The sequence below is a fragment of the Mangifera indica genome, chromosome 4, assembly GCF_011075055.1.
Source record: "Mangifera indica cultivar Alphonso chromosome 4, CATAS_Mindica_2.1, whole genome shotgun sequence".
In the NCBI taxonomy this organism is placed as follows: domain Eukaryota; kingdom Viridiplantae; phylum Streptophyta; class Magnoliopsida; order Sapindales; family Anacardiaceae; genus Mangifera; species Mangifera indica.
This window is the reverse complement of record NC_058140.1, coordinates 4,491,798-4,514,814: the sequence shown is the minus strand read 5'-3', so window position 1 is coordinate 4,514,814 and position 23,017 is coordinate 4,491,798. Positions and strand designations below refer to the sequence as shown.

The 23,017-nt window shown below is 32.5% G+C and overlaps 2 protein-coding genes and 1 long non-coding RNA gene across 7 annotated transcripts; all 3 read left to right on the top strand.

Moving 5' to 3' along the window:
* The first annotated feature begins 1,499 nt into the window (after nt 1-1,499).
* On the top strand, nt 1,500-2,503 carry LOC123212873. Its single transcript, XR_006501626.1, has 3 exons — nt 1,500-1,624; nt 1,774-2,207; nt 2,287-2,503. It is a non-coding gene; the product is annotated as an uncharacterized LOC123212873 (long non-coding RNA).
* Nucleotides 2,504-3,618: 1,115 nt separating this feature from the next.
* LOC123213076 (cyclin-dependent kinase A-1-like) lies at nt 3,619-12,545 on the top strand. Of its 5 annotated transcripts, XM_044632425.1 has the most exons (9): nt 7,505-7,583; nt 7,663-7,678; nt 7,749-7,936; nt 8,168-8,294; nt 9,123-9,254; nt 9,414-9,577; nt 9,671-9,758; nt 9,852-9,908; nt 9,986-10,130. In XM_044632425.1, exons 2-9 carry the CDS (start codon nt 7,670-7,672, stop codon nt 10,079-10,081), a joined length of 861 nt encoding a protein of 286 aa, XP_044488360.1. In that variant the 5' UTR covers nt 7,505-7,583; nt 7,663-7,669; the 3' UTR covers nt 10,082-10,130. The 5 variants fall into 5 exon arrangements, with proteins under 5 accessions (XP_044488361.1, XP_044488360.1, XP_044488359.1 ...); XM_044632426.1 differs by lacking the exons at nt 7,505-7,583; nt 7,663-7,678 and adding an exon at nt 3,619-3,643; XM_044632424.1 differs by having other exon boundaries at nt 7,508-7,678.
* Nucleotides 4,850-5,531, top strand: LOC123213077 (cell division control protein 2 homolog). The gene is made up of 3 exons (XM_044632428.1): nt 4,850-5,152; nt 5,243-5,299; nt 5,380-5,531. The coding sequence occupies exons 1-3, from the start codon at nt 5,069-5,071 to the stop codon at nt 5,470-5,472; spliced, it is 234 nt and encodes a 77-aa protein (XP_044488363.1). The 5' UTR covers nt 4,850-5,068; the 3' UTR covers nt 5,473-5,531.
* Nucleotides 12,546-23,017: the final 10,472 nt, after the last annotated feature.

The window sequence follows — 23,017 nt, the reverse complement described above, 5'->3', positions numbered from 1 at the left end:
TATTTTACTTAAATACTCTTGAGTATAATTATTTTAAACTATTATTTTATATTATTTGTTATATTAATTAAAAATATGATTATTTTTACCCTAAAAAATTAATAAATAAGGATATAATTATAATAAAATAAAAATTACCTTAGTAATATTTTAATACTTAAAAGATGAAAGTGATAATCAAATTACTTCTTATATTACCTATTATATCACCATTGGTAATAGAACATTATCAAAATATTTTATTATTTATAAACCAAACAAAATAATATAAGTAATAAAATATAGAACTCCAAAGTACTCTTTAATGCTCCTAACCCTAATCGACCGCCTTGGGCTCAACAATACAGCATCTAAACACGTGACTATAACAACTGTAATTTGCCAAAGAGTTTGGGCGGGAACATTATAACCGAATCAAGATTCCAGTCCGTCCTCTTTTGTATAAATTTTCTTTCCTTCTAATGAACATCAAAATCTTACTATTCAACTCATTCAATCACTCTTCTGAACACGTTTCAGTTTAGTAAGTCTTACTTTCTCTCAATTTCAGAATCTCAGATTGAGGCTTCTGAACACGTGCGTTTGTGGCAGGACATTTAACAAGATTCAAATGGCAAGGGTATAAAGCTATCTTGAGTTTAATCGACGGCATTTTTTTTTAAAAAATTAATTTGGGTCAATTTTGCAGTTCAGTGAGCAGGAGACGATTGGAGAAGATGATTTTGGCACTTGTCAGAGGCTTTTAGATAATAATGATAATGGCAAGCCTGTTTATCTGAAGTCATGTCGCATTGAAGATGCTGGTTTAGGCGTTCCGATCTCATTAATCTCCCAGATTTCCTTTCTCAAACAGATGGATCATCCCAGAATTACGAGGAATGAATTGCCCTTCTTCAATCTTGCAGTGTCATGTTTTTACCCATTTTGAGATTGTTTGCTGGATAATTGGATTTCACATGTTTAATAGATTGTCAACAATAGAAAGCAATTTTCAAGTCTAGCCTTTTAATATAAACATTACAAAGATTGCTTCTTTGCGCGTAGATTTTTTTAATATAAACTTCAACTGTCTTTTTCTGTGAATGACAGATTGCAGGAAGTTATCTGCAGCGTCATTATCAGACACGTGTTTCAAGTTTTTGAGAGTCCAGGTCCTACTCTAAAAGATTTCTTGAAGAAATCTCCAGCAACTATCAGGAATCGACAATTGACAAAAGTGAGTGGCAGCCAAATATTTGTTGTTAAAGTTTTCCTATTTGACATCTTCAAAACCTTTTATAATAGAATTAGTCTATTTGCCAAATATGATTCAATGAAAACCCCAAGGTTCTTTTCTCTGACAAGTTCATTTGATCATTTCAAGTGCCATTTTAAAATCAGTTGCATAATTTAGATTCTGCAAGATGTGCATTGCTACAAATGTATGATACCTTGCTTGATGTAATTTTCTATCTTTCATTTATTTTTTATTTTATTTTATTTTTTTTGGCAGAGCTTTATGCATCAGATTCTTACCGGAATCTCTTATTATCACTCCAACAATTTTGTCCATGGATGCTTATCTCCTTACCATGTGCTGATAGATATTAAAGACATTAGATTGAAACTGGTTCATGTTGGAATGGTAATGAAACTTTTTATATATAATTTTCCTGTGAAAAAATATAGAAAGGTTCTACAGTACTTTGAATTTTAATGATAGTTCTTTGACTGAATACTAAAAATTAGAGCAAAATATGGTATGATAAACTTATTCATATGTATTGAGTATAGGTTGTTCGTCCCTCTGGCAAGGCACCGGAAATTTTGGAGGGTTTAAGAAACTACTCCTTTCCTGCTGATGTATGGTCCATTGGTTGTATATTTGCTGAAATGGTCCTCCTCAAGCCTCTATTTGGCAGTGCAGATGAAGCTCATGAATCAGCCAAGATTTCCAGGTGCTAGCTGCTTATAAACATAGCACACACCCACTAATTTTCTGTATATTTACGTACTTATTGTTCAATCTCTTCTCTTATACGAAGGTTAATGGGTACCCAGAATGAAGAAACCATGCCTAAGGTGACTGCAGCACATGAATATCTCCATTGTTTTAGAAAATCTTAATCTAATCCCCTACTTATTTGTGATGCCATGCGAATATAATGCAGGATCTTTCACCAATGTTCCGCAATCACCTTGAACCCGCTGGTTTTGATCTTCTTATGGTATATTAATTGGTTTTATGATAGAGCAGTCAATATATGGTCTTATTAATTAGTAAAGGGGATTTATTTTCTGTTGCAGAGAATGCTACGTCTGAATCCAAGCGAGAGAATCACAGTTGATGAAGCTCTGAGGCATGAATACTTCAGGAATGTGTATATTCCAGACCCAGAATGATTTTACTGCATAAACTAGCAATGCTACCTCTGCTTTCACAATTGCTTTCACTGGTTAATGGATTTTTGTAATACATTGATTGAATTTCTCATAATATAAATATGTAGAAGATAATTTTCAAGAGTGACTAGACAATATAAATATGACTAACTGATGCTTCACATGATTTGATATTGGATCTATTTATGTAGAAGATAATTTCTCATCATAACCTGATATCCTTTACCCTTAAAAGGTCTCTTGGACATCTTTCCTTGTTGGAAAGATCCATAGGCAAGCAATGGTTCGACCTCTAATTGATTTGGTGGTCTATCCTTAACCATCCTATGTATCCTATTTAACATTTCTCCAAAACTAGATTTTTACGATTGTTAAAAAAAAAAAAAAAAAACAAACAAACAAATGCAGTTCTCCCATTGTATAAGTTGATAGACTCGACACAAAACTTCAGTTCTCTAACCTCTCATGCATAAATAACCAAGACTCAGCTCCCTCCGAAGTCTTACAAGAATTAAAAAGATGGAATGACGTTGGAGTCAAGATAGAAAGATAAAAAGAATTTTGATAAAACATAATATAATGAAGTTTTAAAGCTCTAATTATAATTAATAAGACGGTAAATCAAATAGTAAAATATGAAAGAAAAACGAAGTTTAGATTTAAATTGGCTTAAGCTCATATTATTGTTAGGCTCGAACGAGTTAAAGATATTTAAGTCTGAACCCTCTCGTGTCATCATATTAGAGTTATCTTCACTAGTGATTTTTTTTTTTCTTGGATTATTCTTCTAGATTTGAATAATTCTTTTTTTTTTTGATAAATTTTTTCTTTTATTTAAAATTTGAAAGAGTTGAATTCGATCTCCAATTAACCATTCTTAATTTGAACTAAGTTTGAGATGACCCTTAACAATAACACTCATAATTGAGATTAGTGGCAGAATTACGTAAGAATTTGTAGTGCCATAAAAAAAAGAACTTTGGGATTCAACAACACATCATGTAAACACGTGATATAACGACGGTCACGTGCTAAAGAGTTTGGGCGGGAACATTATAACCGAATCAAGATTCCAAGTCCGTCCTCTTTTATACAAGTATTCTTTCTTTTCAACTCAACTCGTTCAATCACCCTTCTTAACACGTTTCAGTTTAGTAAGTCTTTCTTTCTCTCAATTTCAAAATCTCTGATAGAGGCTTATTTTGATGTATCTCATTTGTGTGTTTGTGGCAGGGCTTTTAACAAGATTCAAATGGCAAGGGTATAAAGCTATCTTGAGTTCAATTGATGTCATCTCTTTTTTCTTCTATTAATTTAGGTCAATTTTGCAGTTCAGTGACGAGGAGAGGATTGTAGGCAATGATTTTGATATGTTTCTCAAGTGTACAGACAATGGAGATAATCGCAAACCTGTTTATATTAAGTATCATCGCATTCAAGATGTTGCTTCAGGTCTTCCAACCTCATTAATCACCGAAATTTCCCTTGTCAAACAGATGGATCATCCCAGAATTACCAAGTATTATTAAATTCCCTCCTTTAATTTTGCAGTATCATGTTTTTACCCATTTTGAGGATAACTGGAATTCATAAATTTGATATAAACATTTCAAAGAATGCTTTGTCAATTGTTATTTTAGCATCTTGGGGGAATCCAATTTCTGGGGATGACAGATTGCAGGAAGTTTTCTTCAACTCCGATGTCGGCGACGTGTCTCAAGTTTTTGAGTATGCGGGTCCTACTCTAAAAGATTTCTTGCAGAAATCTCCAGAGATCTTCAGAAATGGAGAATTAATAAAAGTGAGTAGTGATATTATTAGAGATAATGTGCTAAATTTACAATCTTTATGGAATACTCTTTAGCTGGTTAGCAGTTAGCTTTTTCAAGATCATCTGGGATTTCCTTTTTCTCTCTTAATCTAATATATGCTACATTTCTCTGTTTACCATTATTTGTCCTCATCAAAAACCTTTAGAATAGAATTAGTCTATTTGCATTTGCCAAATATGATTCAGTAAAAGCCTCAAGGTTCTTTTCTCTGACAATTTCAAGTACTATTTTAATAACAGTTGCAAGATGTGTGCTGCTGCAAATGTATGATACATTGCTTTATGTAATTTTCTAACTTTTGTTTAATTTTTTTTCTTTTTTTTTTTGTGGCAGAGCTTTGTGCATCAGATTCTCAGTGGAATCTCGTATTATCACTCCAACAATTTACTCCATGCATGTTTAACTCCTTACCATGTGCTGATAGATATTACAAACTGTCGATTGAAACTGGTTCCTGTTAGAATGGTAAAGAAGCTTTTTATATATTTTTTTCCTAGGCAAAAATATAGAAAGTTTCTACAGTAATTTGAATTTATTGATATTACTTTGACTGAGTATGGTATGATAAACTTGTTCCTATGTATTGCGTATAGCTTGTTCATCCCTCTGGCAAGGCACCTGAAATTTTGCTTCGTTTGAATAACTTCTCCTTTCCTGCTGATATATGGTCCATTGGTTGTATATTTGCTGAGATGGTCCTCCTCAAACCTCTTTTTGACGGTGCAGATGAGCTTCATGAAAGAATCAGGATTTTCAGGTGCTAGCTGCTTGTAAACATAGCACACACCTACTATTTTTCTGTATATTTACCTACATAGTTTACTTGTTCAATCTTTTCTCTTATACGAAGCCATATGGGTACGCCGAATGAAGAAACCGTGCCTGGAGTGACTGCAACACATGAATATCTCCATTATTTACCAAAATATGAACCTATGGTAAATCACATCATATTTCAACTGTATGTGTCTGTAATTATTTACCTTTAACTCCCAACTTAATTGTGATGCCATGCAAACACAATGCAGGATCTTTCACCAATGTTCCGCAATCACCTTGAGCCAGCTGGGTTTGATCTTCTTATGGTATATTAATTGGTTTTATGATATAGCAGTCAATTTTTGGTCTTATTAATTAATGAAGGAGATCTATTTTTGGTTTGCAGAGAATGCTACGTATGAATCAAAGCCAGAGAATCACGGTTGATCAAGCTCTGAGGCATGAATACTTCAGGAATGTGTATATTCCATTTATGTAGAAGATAATTTCTCATCATGACATCTATTATGTAGAAGATAAAATTTCTCTTCGATTAACTCACGGATACGATTTCCAATGGACAAAATTTGAATAAGTATAAGATACACTTTGAATAAGATGTTTTTTCTTTTAAGAGCCACGAAATAGGAAATTAGGACAAAATTTGTCATCGACAAAACAATCATATGACATTAAATAAGTGTTTCTTATTGTGAGAGAATCATCCTCCTCTATTTTGACAATCTCAATTGAAGTGCAATTACTTTTCTATTAGATGAGCATTATGATGGAACATATCATTCACATAACTATTGCACTATCTTAAACTTATTTAATCTTAGTTGTCATTACAATAGATACAATATTTTGTTTTTCAAAGACAGTTAGTGGTACTTATATTTTTTGAACACTCTGTAATTCCATATTATTGAGATAACAAATTGTCTTGCACTTATGTTATTGATTTTTTTTGGTCAAACCATATAAAAAAATTGTTAATCTTGTACTTTATTGCATCTACTCATATTTTTGCATTCGAGTTTCTTAAATTTGGTGTATTTTCTTATAAGTGCACACTGCCAACATAAGCTCTCCCGTTTCCCTTACACCGCAATTCCTTTTTCCTAGCACATGTGAATTTCTATTTCAATGGCGTCTCATAGAAGAAGGATTACTAGGTCTATTACTAATATCAACCGCACCAATGAAGATAGACCTAGTCATAGTTTGTTGCCTCCAACACTTATGAAAGACCAACCTAACCCTATGGTTACGAGGCAATTACACATGCCCCTCATGGTGGTGGCTCAAATAGTTGATCTGGCTTGTGTAATCCAAACACTTGTCTAGTGACTTGACAACACTTATAAGGATACCAAATCCCCAACTAACAATTATCGTGAGGTCCCATGCCTCTTGTAATACTCATAGGTGCATAGACTTATGTCATACTCATGCCCTAACTTATGTTCATATTCTTGGCATAGTTCAATATTATTGTGCACCTTATACATCCATAAAAACTTAGCGAACATCTCTACGAATGGATGAACATATATCATGAACGTCCATTTAATTTTGATACTCCAAATTACTTGTTTTAAGAAAGATAAAGTTTTATGTCATTGCACACCTTCTAAACATGAATTTTCTAAGTTTGTCCTAAGAGGTTACCTAAACGGTACATAATTGGAGGGGGTGTGACACTCTTACACTAATGGGCTCATATACATATCTGTGAACTAATTCAAAATACTCTATGACCTGAGTTCTTTCCTTTACCTATCTGTGAACTAATTTGAGTAAAATTTTATATATATAACATATGTCTAAAAGAAGTTTCTTACAATTATAAAAAAAACAAATGTAACCCTCCCATTGTAGAAGTGGACACAAAACTTTCATTTTCTAGCCTCATACATAAATGACTAGGACTTAGTTGCCTCTCAAGTCAAAGTTTAATGTAAAGAATTACAAACATAATTAGTGGGTCTAGAATCAAGATAAAAAGATAAAAAGAATTTTGATGGAATATAATATAATATAATCTAAAATTCTAATCATAATAAATAACCAATCAATTAGTAAAATATGAAATTATAACTAAGTTTAGATTCAAATTGATAGAGCTCATATCTTTGTTAGGCTCGAATAAGTTGAGTTTGAGTTGAAGAAATTTTAACTCGAACCCTCTCGCGTCATCATACTAGAGTTGATCACATTAGTGATTTCTTCTTCTTCTTTTTCTTTGACAATTTTTTTGGATTTCGAACAATTTTCTTCTTCTCCAATAATTTCTCCTCTTCTATTAAACAATTTGAAAGAGTTTTACTTAATATTTAGAACAATTCAAGATTGTATTACTATAGATCACTAGCAGAATTACATAAGATTTTGTTGAGCTATAAAACTTTTAGGGTTCTACAATACAACATCCAAACACGTGACTATAACAGCCGTCACGTGCTAAAGAGTTTGCGTTGGACCTTTATAACTGAATCAAGATTCCAAGTCCATTGTCCTTTGTATAAATTTTCCTTCTTTCTAATGAACATCAAAATCTTACTATTCAACTCATTCAATCTGTCTTCTTTAACAAGTTTAAGTTTAGTAAGTCTTTCTTTCTCTCAATTTCAGAATCTCAGATAGAGGCTTCTTGTGATGTTTCTCATTTGTGTGATTGTGGCAGGATTCAAATGGCAAGGGTATAAAGCTATCTTGAGTTTAATTGATGGCATCTCATTTTTCTTCAATTAATATGGGTCAGTTTTGCAGTTCAATGTGCAGGAGGAGATTGGAGGCGATTCTTTTGGTAAGTTTGAGCGGTGTACAGACAATGGAGATAATGGCAAGCCTGTTTATGTGAAGTCATATCGCATTGAAGATGTTGGTTTAGGCGTTCCAATCTCATTAATCTGCCAAATTTCCCTCCTCAAACAGATGGATCATCCAAGAATTACTAGGTATTAAATGCCCTTCTTGAATCTTGAATCTTGCATTATATATATTGAAGAGCAGTATCAAGTTTTTACCCATTTCGAGACTCCGTGGTGGATAAGTTGCATTCACATGTTTGATAGATTGTCAACAGAAACCAATTCGCAAGCCTAGCGTTCTAATATAAACATTACAAAGAATTCTTCTTTGTGTCAAGAATTCTTCTTTTGGCATCTTGAATGATAATTTGATGACAGACTGCAGGAAGTTTTAATCAGCATCACTGCCAGTCGCGTGTATCAAGTTTTTGAGTATGCAGGTCCTAATCTAAAAGATTTCTTGAAAAATTCTCAAGAGACTGCCGGGAATCGACAATTAACAAAAGTGAGTGGTGATAATATCAGTAATATATGCTTAATTTACGCATCTCACTGTAATTTAGGTTCTGCAAGATGTGTATTGCTAAATATGTAAGGTACTTTGCTTTATGCAATTTTCCAACTTTCGTTTATTATTATTATTTTTTTATTTGTGGCAGAGCTTTATGCATCAGATTCTCACTGGAATCTCTTATTGTCATTCCAACAATTCTGTCCACGGATTCTTAACACCTTACCAATTGCTAATTGTTATTAAAAACATTAAGCACATATTGCTGATATTATAACCACTCAATTTTGTTAATTGTTGATTTCTGGCGTATTTTGTTATAAGATGTGCGTAATATGTGCCTAGGACCTGAGATGTGTAACCAGCTAAAGAGTATTCCATAAAGATTACAGTGAGATGTGTAAATTTAACACATATTACTGATACTATCACCACTCACTTTTGTTAATTGTCGATTTCTGGCGAATTTTCCAACTCATATTTAGATTAGGACCTGCATACTCAAAAACTTGAAACACACAACTATTGGAAAATATGCAAGAAATCGACAATTAACAGAAGTGAGTGGTGATAGCATCAGTAATATGTGCTTAATTTACACATCTCACTGTAATCTTTATGGAATACTCTTTAGCTGGTTACTTTATTCAATATGATTCAATGAAAGCCTCAGGGTTCTTTTCTCTGATAATTTCATTTGATCATTTCAGGTACTATTTCAAAAGCAGTTGGATAATTTAGGTTCTGCTAGATGTGTATTGCTGAATATGTAAGGTACTTTGCCTTATGCAGTTTTCTAACTTTTGTTTAAATTTGTTGCAGAGCTTTATGCATCAGATTCTCACTGGAATCTATTATTATCACTCGAACAATTTTGTCCACGGATTCTTAACTCCTTACCAACTGCTGATAGATATTAAAAACAATAGATTGAAAGTGGCTCATGTTGGAATGGTAAAGAAGCTTTTTATTCATTTATTTTTCTCTGCAAAACACAGAAAGTTTGGATACGGTTCTACAGTACTTTGAATGATATTGATAGTTCTTTGACTGAATGCTAAAAATTATTGCAAAAAGTTGTATGATAAACTTGTTCATATGCATTGCGTTTAGGCTGTTACTCCCTCTTTCAAGGCACCTGAAATTATGCTTGGTTTCAAAAACTACTCTTTCCCTGCTGATGTATGGTCCATCGGTTGCATATTTGCTGAGATGGTCCTCCTCAAGCCTCTATTTGGCAGTGCTGATGAATTTCATGAAAGAGGCAGGATATTCAGGTGCTAGCTGCTTATAAACGTAGCACACACCCACTAATTTTCTGTAACTTTACCTACATAGTTTACTTGTTTAATCTCTTCTGTTATATAAAGCTTTATGGGTACACCGAATGAAGAAACCATGCCTGGAGTGACTGCAGCATATGAATATCTCCATTGTTTTACGAAACATGAACCTAAGGTAAACCACATCATATTTCAACTGTATGTGTCTGTAATTCTTTACCTTAACTCCCTACTTAATTAATTGTGATGTCATGCAAATGCAATGCAGGATCTTTCACCAATTTTCCGCGACCACCTTGAGCCAGCTGGTTTTGATCTTCTTATGGTATATTTGGTCTTATAAAATAGCAGTCAATCTGTGGTCTTATTAATTAATAAAGGAGATATGGTTTTGGTTTGCAGAGAATGCTACGTATGAATCCAAGGAAGAGAATCACGGTTGATGAAGCTTTGAGGCATGAATACTTCCAGAATGTGTATATTCCAAACCAAAAATGATTTTACTGCATAAACTAGTAATGCTATCTCTACTTTCATTTCTTGACCATTCTCTTCAAACATAGATGATCCTCTCAACTCTCAACAGTTACTTTCACTAGTTAATGGTTTCTTTTTTTCCTAATGCAACGGAAGAATTTCTAATAATAAAATGCTAATTTCAAAGAGATATTAGACAATATAAATATAACTAATTTTTGCATTATAAACTTATATGATCTTAACTCTCACTACTATAACTACAAAATAGTGGGAAAAGGAAAGTAATATCTAATTTTTGTTTTAGGACACTTAGTGGTACTCTTATTTTTTGGATCACTGTATAATCTCATATTACCGAGATAATGAAAATGTCATGGATGTAAGCTATTGATATTTTTTTTTGTCAAACTAAGTAAAAAATTTGTATGTCATGTACTTATTTTACTATGTCTACTCATATTCTTACACCTGAGTCTATCAGATTTGGTGTATATCTCATTAGTACACAGCCTAAACATAAGCTCCCTCATTTCCCCAACAACATAATTCCTTTTTCCTAGTACACGTGAATTCCAACATCAGCTCTCTTGTTTCCCAAACAACACGATTCTTTTTTTCTAGTAATTCCATTTCAATGGCATCTCATGAAAGAAGGATTACCAGGTTTTTGACTAATATCAAATGCACCAATGAAGATAAACCTAGTCATATTTTGCTGCCTCCAACACTTATGGAAGACCAACGTGACCTTGATCCTACAGTTGTGAGGCAATTACACATACTCATAGAGGTGGTGACAAAAAAAAGACTAATATGACAAGTGCAATATGATAGGAACCCAACCTTTATTCAAATAAATAGAAAATTAAAACAAAAAAACATAATAAAATAAAATTTTATTTCATTAATTGACGGGTTACAAGGACAAACCGAATAATTTAAGGAGTTCGGGGCCTCCCATTGCAAACAATTCTAGGAGTCTAAGATCTTCCACTTTTCTATCATTTAAGGTGTCAGAGACCTCCTTTAATCAGCCAAAAGTGGTTGCCCTTAAAATCTAAATCGTAATATATATTTTTTTCTCTCCCTTTTGAAAACTAAAGGCCTTTTTTTCATGATAAAACTACCCTAAATTACCCTATGGATTGAAGACAAGTCTTAAAATCTTTACACAATCTAAGCACTTATCTAGTAACTTGACAACATTGACCAATGAGAATAGACTTTGTCATAATTTGTTGCCTTCAACACTCATGGAAGACCAACCTGACCCAAATCCTATAGTTCTGGGGTAATTACACATACCCCTAAGGGTGGCGACTCAAATAGCTAGTTTGACAGGTGCAATCCAAGCACTTATCCAATGACTCGACAATGAGAGAGCTAATAGGGAACTAATGAGATGCACACCAAATCTGAGAGAATCAAGTGTAAGAATATGAGTCGATGCAATAAAATAAGCGCATGATAGACAATTTTTTATTTATTTTGACAAAAAAGATCAATAGCATATGTCTATGACATTGTTATTATCTCAGTAATGCAGGATTACAAAATGATTCAAAAAATAAATGTACTATTAAGTGTCTTTGAACAAAAATTAGATCTTATTTTCCTTTTCCCACTATTTTGTATTTACAGTATTGAGAGTTAAGATTATATAAGTTTAAGATAGTTCAAATTTAGTTATATCTCTAGTCTCTCAAGGACATCAACATTTTATTATGAGAAATTCTTCCAATGTAATGAAAAAAAAATCAATTTACAAGTGTAAATAATTGTTGAGAGTTGAGAGAACAACTTATGTTTGTAGAGAATGGTTAAGAAATAAAAGTAGTGCTAGCATTACTAGTTTATGCTATAAAGTCAATCTAAGTCTAAAATATACACATCCTTGAAGTATTCATGCCTCAGAGCTTCGTCATCCATGATTCTCTCACTTAGATTCAGACACGAATCGTAAGACCTCACTTTAGTTGCTCCCAACAACATAATTCCTTTTTCCTAATACATGTGAATTTCGGTATAATCTCTCTCGTTTCCTTAACAACACAATTTTTTTTTTTTTGTAGTACATGTGAATTTTCATTTCAATGGCATCTTATTGAAAGAGGATTACCAGGTTTTTACTAACATCAAATACACCAATAAAGACTAACCTGACCCTACAATTGCAGGGCAATTACACTTATCCCTGGAGGTGGCTCAAATGGTTTGTTTGATGGGTACAATCCAAACACTTATCTAATGACTAGACAACATTGGTCCAACAACACCAACAAGGATGCAAAGTCCCCAACTAGCAACTAATGTGAGGTCTCATGCCTCGCGTAATACTCATAGGTGCATAATAAGCTTACTTTTGTCTTTTTATTAATATATGAGTTAATTTTGATGTTGATGAATGTGAAAATCAGCTATGTTAAAGAATATGAAATTAAGGTTGTTGAATGATTTTGCATGAAAGGCGAATGTTTGTTCATGTCATGCCAAATGAACAATATGGATAATGTGTCACATTAGATAAAGACTTGGTTAACCAAGTGCTTCTCTATAAAAGACGTAGGAGAAATAACCTATATGCTTGGTATCAAGTTCTATTATGATAGATCTCGAAGGTTGCTTGGCCTAAGTCAAATTGTTTACTTGTACAAGGTGTTAAAAAAATTTAGCATGAATGAATCCAAAAAGGTATTTCTTCCTATGTCACATGACATATATCTCTCAAAAGACATGTTTCCTCAAACATAAAAAGAATCACAAGACGTGTCAAGTTCCATATGCATCCTTTATTGGTTCAATCATGTACCTCATGTTATGCAATCATATTGGTGTCTCATACACCTTAAGAATTTGTATAAATATCTATTAGATCTAGGTAAATGTCACTAGACAACCATTAAGAACATCTTTAAGTACATGATGAAGACTAAGGATGTTTTTTTTATTTATAGAGGAGATTAAGAGCTCATTTTAAGAGGATACAGTGATATGAGTTTCCAAATCAAAAAAGATGATTTTGATCAAAATCTTGATATTTCTTTAATTTGAATGGAGTTGTAGTTAGCTAGAAAAGCACAAAACAAAGCACTATAATGGATTCTACGATTGAGTAATTAAAGTATATTGTCTTATCCGATGCAACTTAGGAAGCAATTGTGATAAAAAAGTTCATCATCACTATACATTGTGTGGTTCCCTGTATTGTTGATCTTATTGAGCTCTATTATGACAATAATAGAACAATAACTTAGGCAAAGGAATTATGGTCTCACTAACGATCTAAAAATAGACTCAGGCAATTCCATCATATCAGAGAGATAGTTCAGCATGGTGATATGCAAATTTGTAGAGTTGACATATATAACAACATAACTGACTTGTTGAAAAACCTTTGTCACAATAGAAGTATGATAGACATGTAACATCATTTAGGATTAGACAGATGACTGATAAGTTATTGTACAAGTAAGAGAAAGTTAGAGTTGGTGTTCTAAAGCCAATCATTTGTTTGATGTAAATGTAACATTTTGTATATGTATCATGTTTATATCAATAAAATTGGCAATCCTTTACCATTGTTTACATTGTAATTAGTTGAATGTTCTTCAAATCATAGAAATGTTATAAATGAATCAATGTGTGTCATTCTCTAGCCTCATGCATAAAAAAACAATGTTTAGTTGTATCTGAAGTTGAAGTTTTTGTAAAGAATTACAAACATGTTTAGTGGCTCTAGAATCAAGAGAGAAAGAAAAAAGGAATTCTGATATACCATATTATAATCAAGTTCTAAAATTCTAATCATAATAAACAACATGACTAATCAAACAGTGAAATATGGAACAACAACTAAGTTTGGTTTTGAATTGGCTCAGGCTCATATCATTGTTAGGCTTAAACAATTTGAGTTCGAACTAAAGAAATTTTAACTTGAACTTTTTTGTGTCACCATACCAAAACTAGCTTTACTAGTGATTTCTTTTTTAGCTTTTTCTTTGATGGTTCTTTTAAATTCGAACAATTCTTCTTCTTCTCCAAAAATTTTACTTCATTTATTTAACAATTCAAAAACGTTAAGCTTGATCTCGAACAAACCATTTTGTTTTTGAGTTAAGCTAGAAACGATAGTTAACAATAACACTCAAAATTGAATAAAATTAATATTTGGAAAAATTAATTATTATATCCAAAATTTACCCAGCCTATACCTATTTACCCACAATTTTTTTCGTTTAACAAATATACCCAAAGTAGTGCAAAGTCCTCAAAATACTCTTACTTTTCCAAATCCTTCTACATTTGTCTTATTTTCCAAACCCTTCTACACATGTCTTCTCCTTGCGCATGCACGACATTTCTCTATTACAATTTTGACGACTTATGACCCAATTTTTCAATCTTCTTTGAAGTATCAATTGTATTTGTCTTGACAATGGCAAGAAAGGTGAGTAATTGTTTGGATTTCTCTTAGATTAATTGTTTGATAAATAAGATTTATATCAAGGGTTTTTGAATAATAATTACTTTGGATAAGCGACATGTAAACAATTTAGAATTTGTTTTATAAACCCCTTGTATAAAATGACAAGTTTTATCTCATTTAGTAAACAAGTTTCATTTGAAAAAAACTCTTTCTCTCACATAAAGAGAAGAACCTTTTAAAATTTGATTTCTCTCTTTAATTAGCAAGGGTGTGGATTTCTTTTAGAGGTCTGTTGGTTTCAAGGCTCAACTTTATCCATACTAAAAGAATCAAACAAAATTAACAAAGAAGTACATGATTTTTACACCAACTTCTTCTATATATATGTTTGTTTTAATCGTACAACCATAACATGTGTTTTTATGAAAATGCATGTATGTTTTTCATCACTTTTTTCCTTTCAAACCTTCTTAGGGAACTTGGGGTTCTCCTCATTTTTCCTAAAAAGGGCACAACTATGAGTCTCCATAAAAACTTAATAAGTATAATAAAAATTTACTTATAGTGATTAGTTGCGAATATGGTTAGCATGGTGTGAAAGAGTTACATTCATGCTATATTTGACTACGAATACTTTTAGGACATCTTTTAGGTACCAAAATTATACTCTGATACCAATTGATAATACTACTTTCTAACAGTACTATCTTTTAGAGGAAAATGTTACTAAATTGATTACTTGAGCATTGCTAATTTTTTTTTAAAATTGACCAAAAGGTCCTAAATCAAAAATATAATCAGAAGTGTATAAAAGATGCTATATCTTAAAACATAACTGAAAACTGACAATGTGTAGTTAAATACATAATTAAACTCATAATAATAATAAAACTCATGAAAGTTGAGATGACAAAAATGCCCTCACCACTTATGCCCACTTACCTCCTCTTATCCTGCAACCGTTACAATCACCTATACCTGAACATATGAAAATAGTGAAATGAGTGATAGAACACTCAATAGATAAGATACTTCATGTTATTTTTTTCTTAAATCCCCAAAATGTCATTAGCCTCAACCCTTACTATCTTTGTCATCCAGAGTTGACATTAGACTCCCCTATTGATGATGGTGGGTCTTATATATCAACTTTGTGCTCATACTATACTCTAGGGTGAATATCTAGGCTATATGTCATAACTTTTAGGTTGAATTGTGTCATGCTTGGTCACTGAGGAACCATTCTTCAACTTATTATCTAGCATAACCATATTGAACTTAATAGAAGCATCTGAATCTAGAAATTGTATACTAGGTTAAACAATTTGAACCAAATAAAAGGATTTGACACCTTAGCCATGTGAATTGTCCTCTATCCTAGTACACCAAAATATCTCTAAACTAGGCTCTACTATAGATACATTGTCATATTATGGACATGCCCTATTGTGGACAGTGTAAAGAACGTATACTCATGGTACTCTCTTGTAACAATCCTATGATGTTTAGCATTCATGCATCTTAAGCCTCAATTAAACTCAGCTCGTCTTAACTTCCACCTTAGTATATATATTTTGTACCCTAGTAAGCTAATTTCTTTGGCATGTGAGGTACTACTATGCACCTAGGATCTTTGTACTGTTGCTCAAGATAACCCATATATCCTTAGCCTAATTCCCTTTTTCTCTTTTTTTTTTAATCTACTCTACACACACGAGTGTGTGTTTATAGACATATGAAAGTGTGTCCCTTTTTCTCACACATAACCATTATTCCTCATGGCTTCTACCTATGTGTTACTGCTTATAAGTACATGAGTGTGTGCTCATTCAAATAATTATTTCACTTACTTTTTCTATTCTCTTCTTAATTATACTATTTTCCAGAGGTATTCTAGTCATTTTACCCTACACACGATCATGTTATTGCTATACATGAGAAGTTCACATGTCCTAATTGGTCGTTAACTAGTTAATAGTGTCCATCAGTCATCAAAAAGCTATAAAACACAATCTAAATTTTAGAATTTGCACACACGGATTTGTGCCTCATACTACAAGGTCGTGTGGCAAGCATATAAAGTAGATCAAGGAGCCTGAATTTGAACCCTAATTCGTTTCTATGCAATTAAACTTTACCTATTCAATTCTTTAATATTAAGAAGTGTTCATCCTATCTTCACCCTTCTTAATTAAGTACTAAGAATTGCAACCATCAACAACTCATTCAACACTAAACTTAAACCATTATCATCAAGAAGCATATCCATATGTATATATATACTTATACATATCTTTTCACATAAACCCTACATATCTTATTGTATTTCTTATGATCCAAACATATCAATTACTTACAATATATAACCAAAATAGACTTATCACTACTACAACATACATCAATATATATATATATATATATATATATATATATATATATATATATATATATATATATATATATATATATATATATATTTTATTGATCATATTCACAAATCTTACTCAATCAATATCATGGTAGATCATTCATCTTTTCTTTAAAATTAATAGATAAAAACACCCAAGAATCAAGGCAAATCATTACTCTATATTACTAGAAGAGAAGAGTAGAGGAATCCTAACTTACTTGGAGTTTTCACTATAAAAAATATAATGACACTGTTAAACTCTTTTGCTCATTACAATCTCTATAGTCTCCTTGTCAAAATTTTGTTGTCGAAACTACCAAAGTAAGCTCTAAATATTAGAGCCAAACATCTCACTTTCTCTCTCTGATAGAAGTCGTGCATTTGATTAGGATTAAAATCCCTAAAAGGCAACGAATGTGTCTTATATAAACCTAAAATCTTGTTCAACATATACAGGCGTATGTCTAGGGCACATGACTGTGTATCATTTAATTTGAAATTTACATGAAAATCATTTTATCTGGTTGATCTGACATTGACACACAGACATGACATCATTATATACGATCGTATGTCAACCAAAATTCTTACTTTGACTTTCAATTCACATTAACTCATTCATATAATAATTAGATTCTATATAAAGATTATTTTACCCTTGAGATGTACCTATAGGCGTTACAAGAAATCGATTAAGATAATGATCCTATAAACTATGAATAAGTGATATTAGATGTCGATTATGGTAGTTGTCCATATATGTCAATCAAATATAGACACTTATTGATCCACTAGAGAAATAGTTTATATTAAATGTAAATGGATCTTCAAAAGAAAGATTGACAAAGATGGAAAGGTGAAGACCTATAAAGCTAGATTAGTTGGAAAGGGTTATATTGAGAAACAAAGATTGAATTATGGAAAAAAGTTTGTATTACTGGTTATGATAAAGTTTATCAGAATTATGCTAGCCATAACTACACATTATGGTTATGAAATTTTACAGATGAATGTCAAAATAACGTTCCTCAATAGATTCATGGAGGAAAATATCAACATGCAACAATTTGTAGGTTTTGTATTCATGTATCCACTACTAAAAGACATAAAGTGTACAAGTTATATAGATCTATTTATGTATTGAAACAAGCTTCAAAAAGTTTAAATATCTTATTCGATAATATAATCAAATCATTTGGTTTTGTAAAAAATCCAAATGAGTCTTATATTTATAAATGGGTTAAAGATCATGTTATTATATTTCTTATATTGTATATGGATGACATACTATTGATGGGAAATGATGTTGGCATAATAACTGAGGTTAAAATTTGGTTATCTAAAACCTTATCAATGAAGTATTTGGGAGAGAGACCTTATATTCTAGGAATTTGAATTTTTAGAGATAAAGCAAAAGGAATAATAGGCTTATTCCAAATAATGTACATAGAGACGATGTTGAAATGGTTCAACAAAAAATTCTCTAAGAGGGGCTTCTTGCCCTATAGACATCGACTATGTCTCTCTAAAGATATAGGATCTTAGACCAATGAAGAGTACGAACTAACGCGTAATATACCCTATGCTTCAGTAGTGGGTAATTTTATGTATGTTATGCTATGTAAAAGACATGATATTGTATTTGTTGTAAGTGTTACGAGAAGATATCAATCCAATATAAGTGAGAAACACTAGATAATAGTTAAACAATCTTTGAGTACTTAATTAATGATTTGATTCTGAGTTATGGATATTCAAAATTAAACATTCAAGGATATTCTAACTCTAATTTTTAATAAAATATAGATCATGAAAAGTTTACATCTGGGTTTATTTTTATATATAATGGAAGGGCAATTAGTTAGAACAATTCTATACAGTCTACTACTGTTAATTCCATTATAGAAGTTGAATATTTTTCGCTTTAGAAGTAGCAAAAGTAGTTGTATGGATATATGAGTTTATAATTGAACTTATTGTGGTTTTGAACATGACTTATTTGATAACTCTTTTCTATGATAATAATGGTGTTATTGCAAAGGCTAAAGAACAAAAGGTGCATAAAAGGTCCAAATATATTTAGCAAAAGTATCATATTTTGAAAAAGTTCATTAGAGCTAAAGAGATTTTGGTGCAGAAAACACCTTTAGCAGAAAACATTCCTAACCCACTCACTGAGACAATGACACAAAAGCAGTTGGATTGTCATTTTGAAAAGATAAGTATAAGATATCATAGCGATTAACTTTAATGCAAGTGAGAGTTTCGTTAATGTATGCCCTAAGAACCAATCATGTTGTTAGTTTAGGGTGTTTCATCTTATATTAATAAAAAAAAGTGTTATGTATTTCACATATATATTATGTTTTACTTTATTTATTTATTCATTAAATATATTGTATGCAAGTGCATTATTCGAATGATATGGATCTTTAGAAGATTGAATCATTAAAACATTCCCTACATACGTGATGTCAATTAGGCAATGACATTGTATAGTAAGCATGTGAAATGTCTCAATTGACTATCATGAGATGATATTAGTGTAGATGACTATGAAAGTCATATCATTAGGGCATTGATGTGGATTAACAATTAGTGAACTGTTTTTCGAATATGACTAATTGTAATGAATCACATGGACATTAAAAATGTAGTCAATGATTCGTTGTAAGATTGTAAAGATGTTGTTGGGTTTTTAGGACACTGATAACCAACAACATGACGAAATTTAAAAATTTATAAAACAAACAATCCCAAAAACCCAAGCCAAGAATCTCGTTTTAAACATATGGTTCATGAACATGCAATCAACACACATATGATGTTAATGTAATTTATACCTACGTTTGATGACTCTTTTGTTCTTTACATGGCTAGAGAATATACTATCCAACCTTCAAGAGATGACATATTAGTATCTACAGGAAACATGAACTTAATTAAAGGCCAATTCAATCACATTTTAAGGTGTTGAAATATTAAATGAGATAACACATAAGTCAAGGATGTGAATAAGATTTATATCAAATGCTTTTGAATAATAATTACTTTGCATAAGGGGCATGTAAACAATTTAGAAATTGTTTCATAAATCCCTTGTATAAAAGGGTTAGTTTTATCTCATTTAGTATGCAAATTTTACTTGAACAAAATTCTTTCTCTCATATAAAGAGAAAAACCTCTTAAATTTCGGATTGTCTCTCTAATTAGCAACGGTGTGGACTTTTTTTAGAGGTCTTATGATTTCAAGGCTTAAGTTCATCCATACTAAAAGAATCTAGCAAAATTAGCGAAGAAGTAGGTAATTTTTACACCAACTTCTTCTATATATATATATATATATATATATGTATATGTTTGTTTTAATCATACAACCATAACATGTATGTTATGAACATGCATGCATGTTTTTCATGACCATTTTCTTTCCAAACCTTCACTTCCTGGGCTTGGAAAATGTCTTGTTTAGCATTGTACTTATTGTTACGTTGCATGGAGTGCATGCGGCCATGCACATTCCTTATCCCTTTATCTATTTATTATTTTATTACCTCTTTATTGTTTTGTTTGTTAGTTTCAGCAACTTGGTTCAAGTTGCTTCTTATTTGTTACTCCAATAAATCATCCAGAACGAGTCTCCAGTTGCACAATAGATACGTCCTGGTATTTAGGAAGATAGTTGTAACACTTTAGCTGACACGATATCTTAACTCCTTAACGTTATCATTGTCTTGTTTTTTCTCCATATGTAAGCCTATTTAAGGCACTCGTTAGCGGTAATAAAGATCATCAGAAATATTCCAATATACTGACTTGTTGCTCATAGCAATTAGTTATTTTAGTTTATCATTCACAAATCATTTTCAAAATAGCTCAACGAGGACAAGCCAAGAACTTGGGTCAAAGTCGCACAATCCATCAAGATCGTAACATTCTAGTATCAGAGCCAGAGATGGCTGACAACCAACAAATACAACGCATAGAACAGCAACTTGAAGGCCATTATCAACAGATGGAAAGCTTAAGCTCTAGCCAGGAACGGATGTTGCGACACATGGAGGAAAGAATGATGCGACAGTTGGCAGAGATGTTTCAGACTTTGCACAACAAGGAAGAATCATCAACTAACAAACCACGATCAACCCATAAAGGTCTGGATGGCAAAGGAACCAGTCGTGGAGTTACTCCCAAACTAGCAAAGCTAGACTTTCCTCGATACAACGGTCTCGATAATCCGACAACATGGATTTGTAGAGTCGAGCAATTTTTTGAATTTCAAGAAACCTTGCCAGAGGATCAAGTGTGCTTAGTTACGTATCATTTGGAGGGTGACACCCAACTTTGGTTCCAAAGACAAAGGCAACGGAACTGCGACTTGACATGGGAAGAGCTACAACAAGGGTTACTAGAAAGGTATGGCACTTCCCGATTCGAAAACCATTTTGTTGACCTTTGTAAGCTTAAACAAGTCGAATCTGTGCAAGACTATCAAACTCAATTTGATAAGTTACTGGCCAAGTCTGGAAAGCTCACAAATGCACAAGATGTGGGTTGCTTCCTTAGTAGCCTTAAAGAAAACCTTAGAGCTGATGTATAGGCTCAAAGACCTGCCACTCTTAATGATGCAATAGGACTTGCTAAAGTATTTGAAAGTCGGGCCCCACGAGTTAGTGAAACTAAAACTAATTCAACTTCTCCAAGCCCACGAAGAAATGCCTTTGACAACTCCAAGAAAGATTCCAAGTCGTGGATGCCATTTGCAGCAGGTACAACTCCAGTAGTTAGGCGTTTCTCTCAAGCCGAGCTTCAACAATGACATCAGAAAGGTTTGTGTTTTCACTGCAATGAGAAGTTTACAACAAACCATGAGTACAAAAAACTATTTCTCATTGAGCTTGAGCAAGAAACGAATGTCGACGAAGAAGAGTTTGTCGACAATAATGACAACGAACCATAACCATTGGAAATTTCCCTTAATGCATTGGCTAGGGTACGTACACCTCAAACTATGTGGATTCAAGCTCGATTAGGAGGTACTTGACTCCACGTCTTGGTAGATTCGGGGTCCACCCACAACTTCCTTTAGGAAAGGTTTGCATACTTTAGAAAAATTCCAACTGAACCAGGATCGAAGATGAGAGTTACTTTGGCAAATAGGGAAAAACTAGAAAGCCAAGGACTATGTAAACAGGTCAAACTTTTTCTTCACAATTCCTCTTTCCGCATTGATTTTTTCTTATTACCCCTTGAAGGTTGCAACGTTGTTCTAGGCGTCCAATGGCTTCAAACATTAGGTCCCATCGTATGGAATTTTAAAACCATGGAGATGAAGTTCTCTCATTAAGGGAAAATCATCAAGCTAAGTGGGGAAGGCATTCCAAAAGCTTTATTGGTAAAAGAAAAAGCTATTAACCGAGTCTTTCAACATGGTAATGGAAAAAGGGCACTATTCTAAATTTATGCAGCTCGTGAGGTACCTGAGTCTCACAATGAACCGGAAGAGTGGGCTCATCTTCAACAAGAATTTTTTGAAGTTTTCCAACCTTTTGAAGGTCTTTCACCAAGTCGTAAGCATGATCACCAAATTCCTCTCTAACTAGGAAGCAGACCAGTAAGTGTTAGACCATTCCGTTATCCTCATTTCCAAAAGCAAGAGATCGAAAGATTGGTGTCTGAAATGCTCAATGAAGGATTCATTCGACCCAGTCGAAGCCCTTTTTTATCACCTATTCTTCTAGTAAAAAAGAGTGATGGAACGTGGTGATTTTGTGTGGATTATCGGGCACTCAACAAGCAAACTATCAAAGATAAATTCCCTATATCGGTGATCGAAGAACTTTTAGATGAATTGAATGGAGCAAAATGGTTTACTAAGCTTGACTTGCAATCGGGATATCATCATATACGAATGCACTCTAATGACATCTTAAAGACTGTATTTCACACACACCATGGGCATTTTGAATTTCTGGTAATGTCTTTTGGTCTGTCTAATGCTCCTTCTACCTTTCAATCGCTCATGAATGACATTTTCCAACCTTATTTGAGAAAATTTACTTTAGTATTTTTTGACGATATATTGGTTTATAGTCATTGTTGGGCTGATCATTTGAAA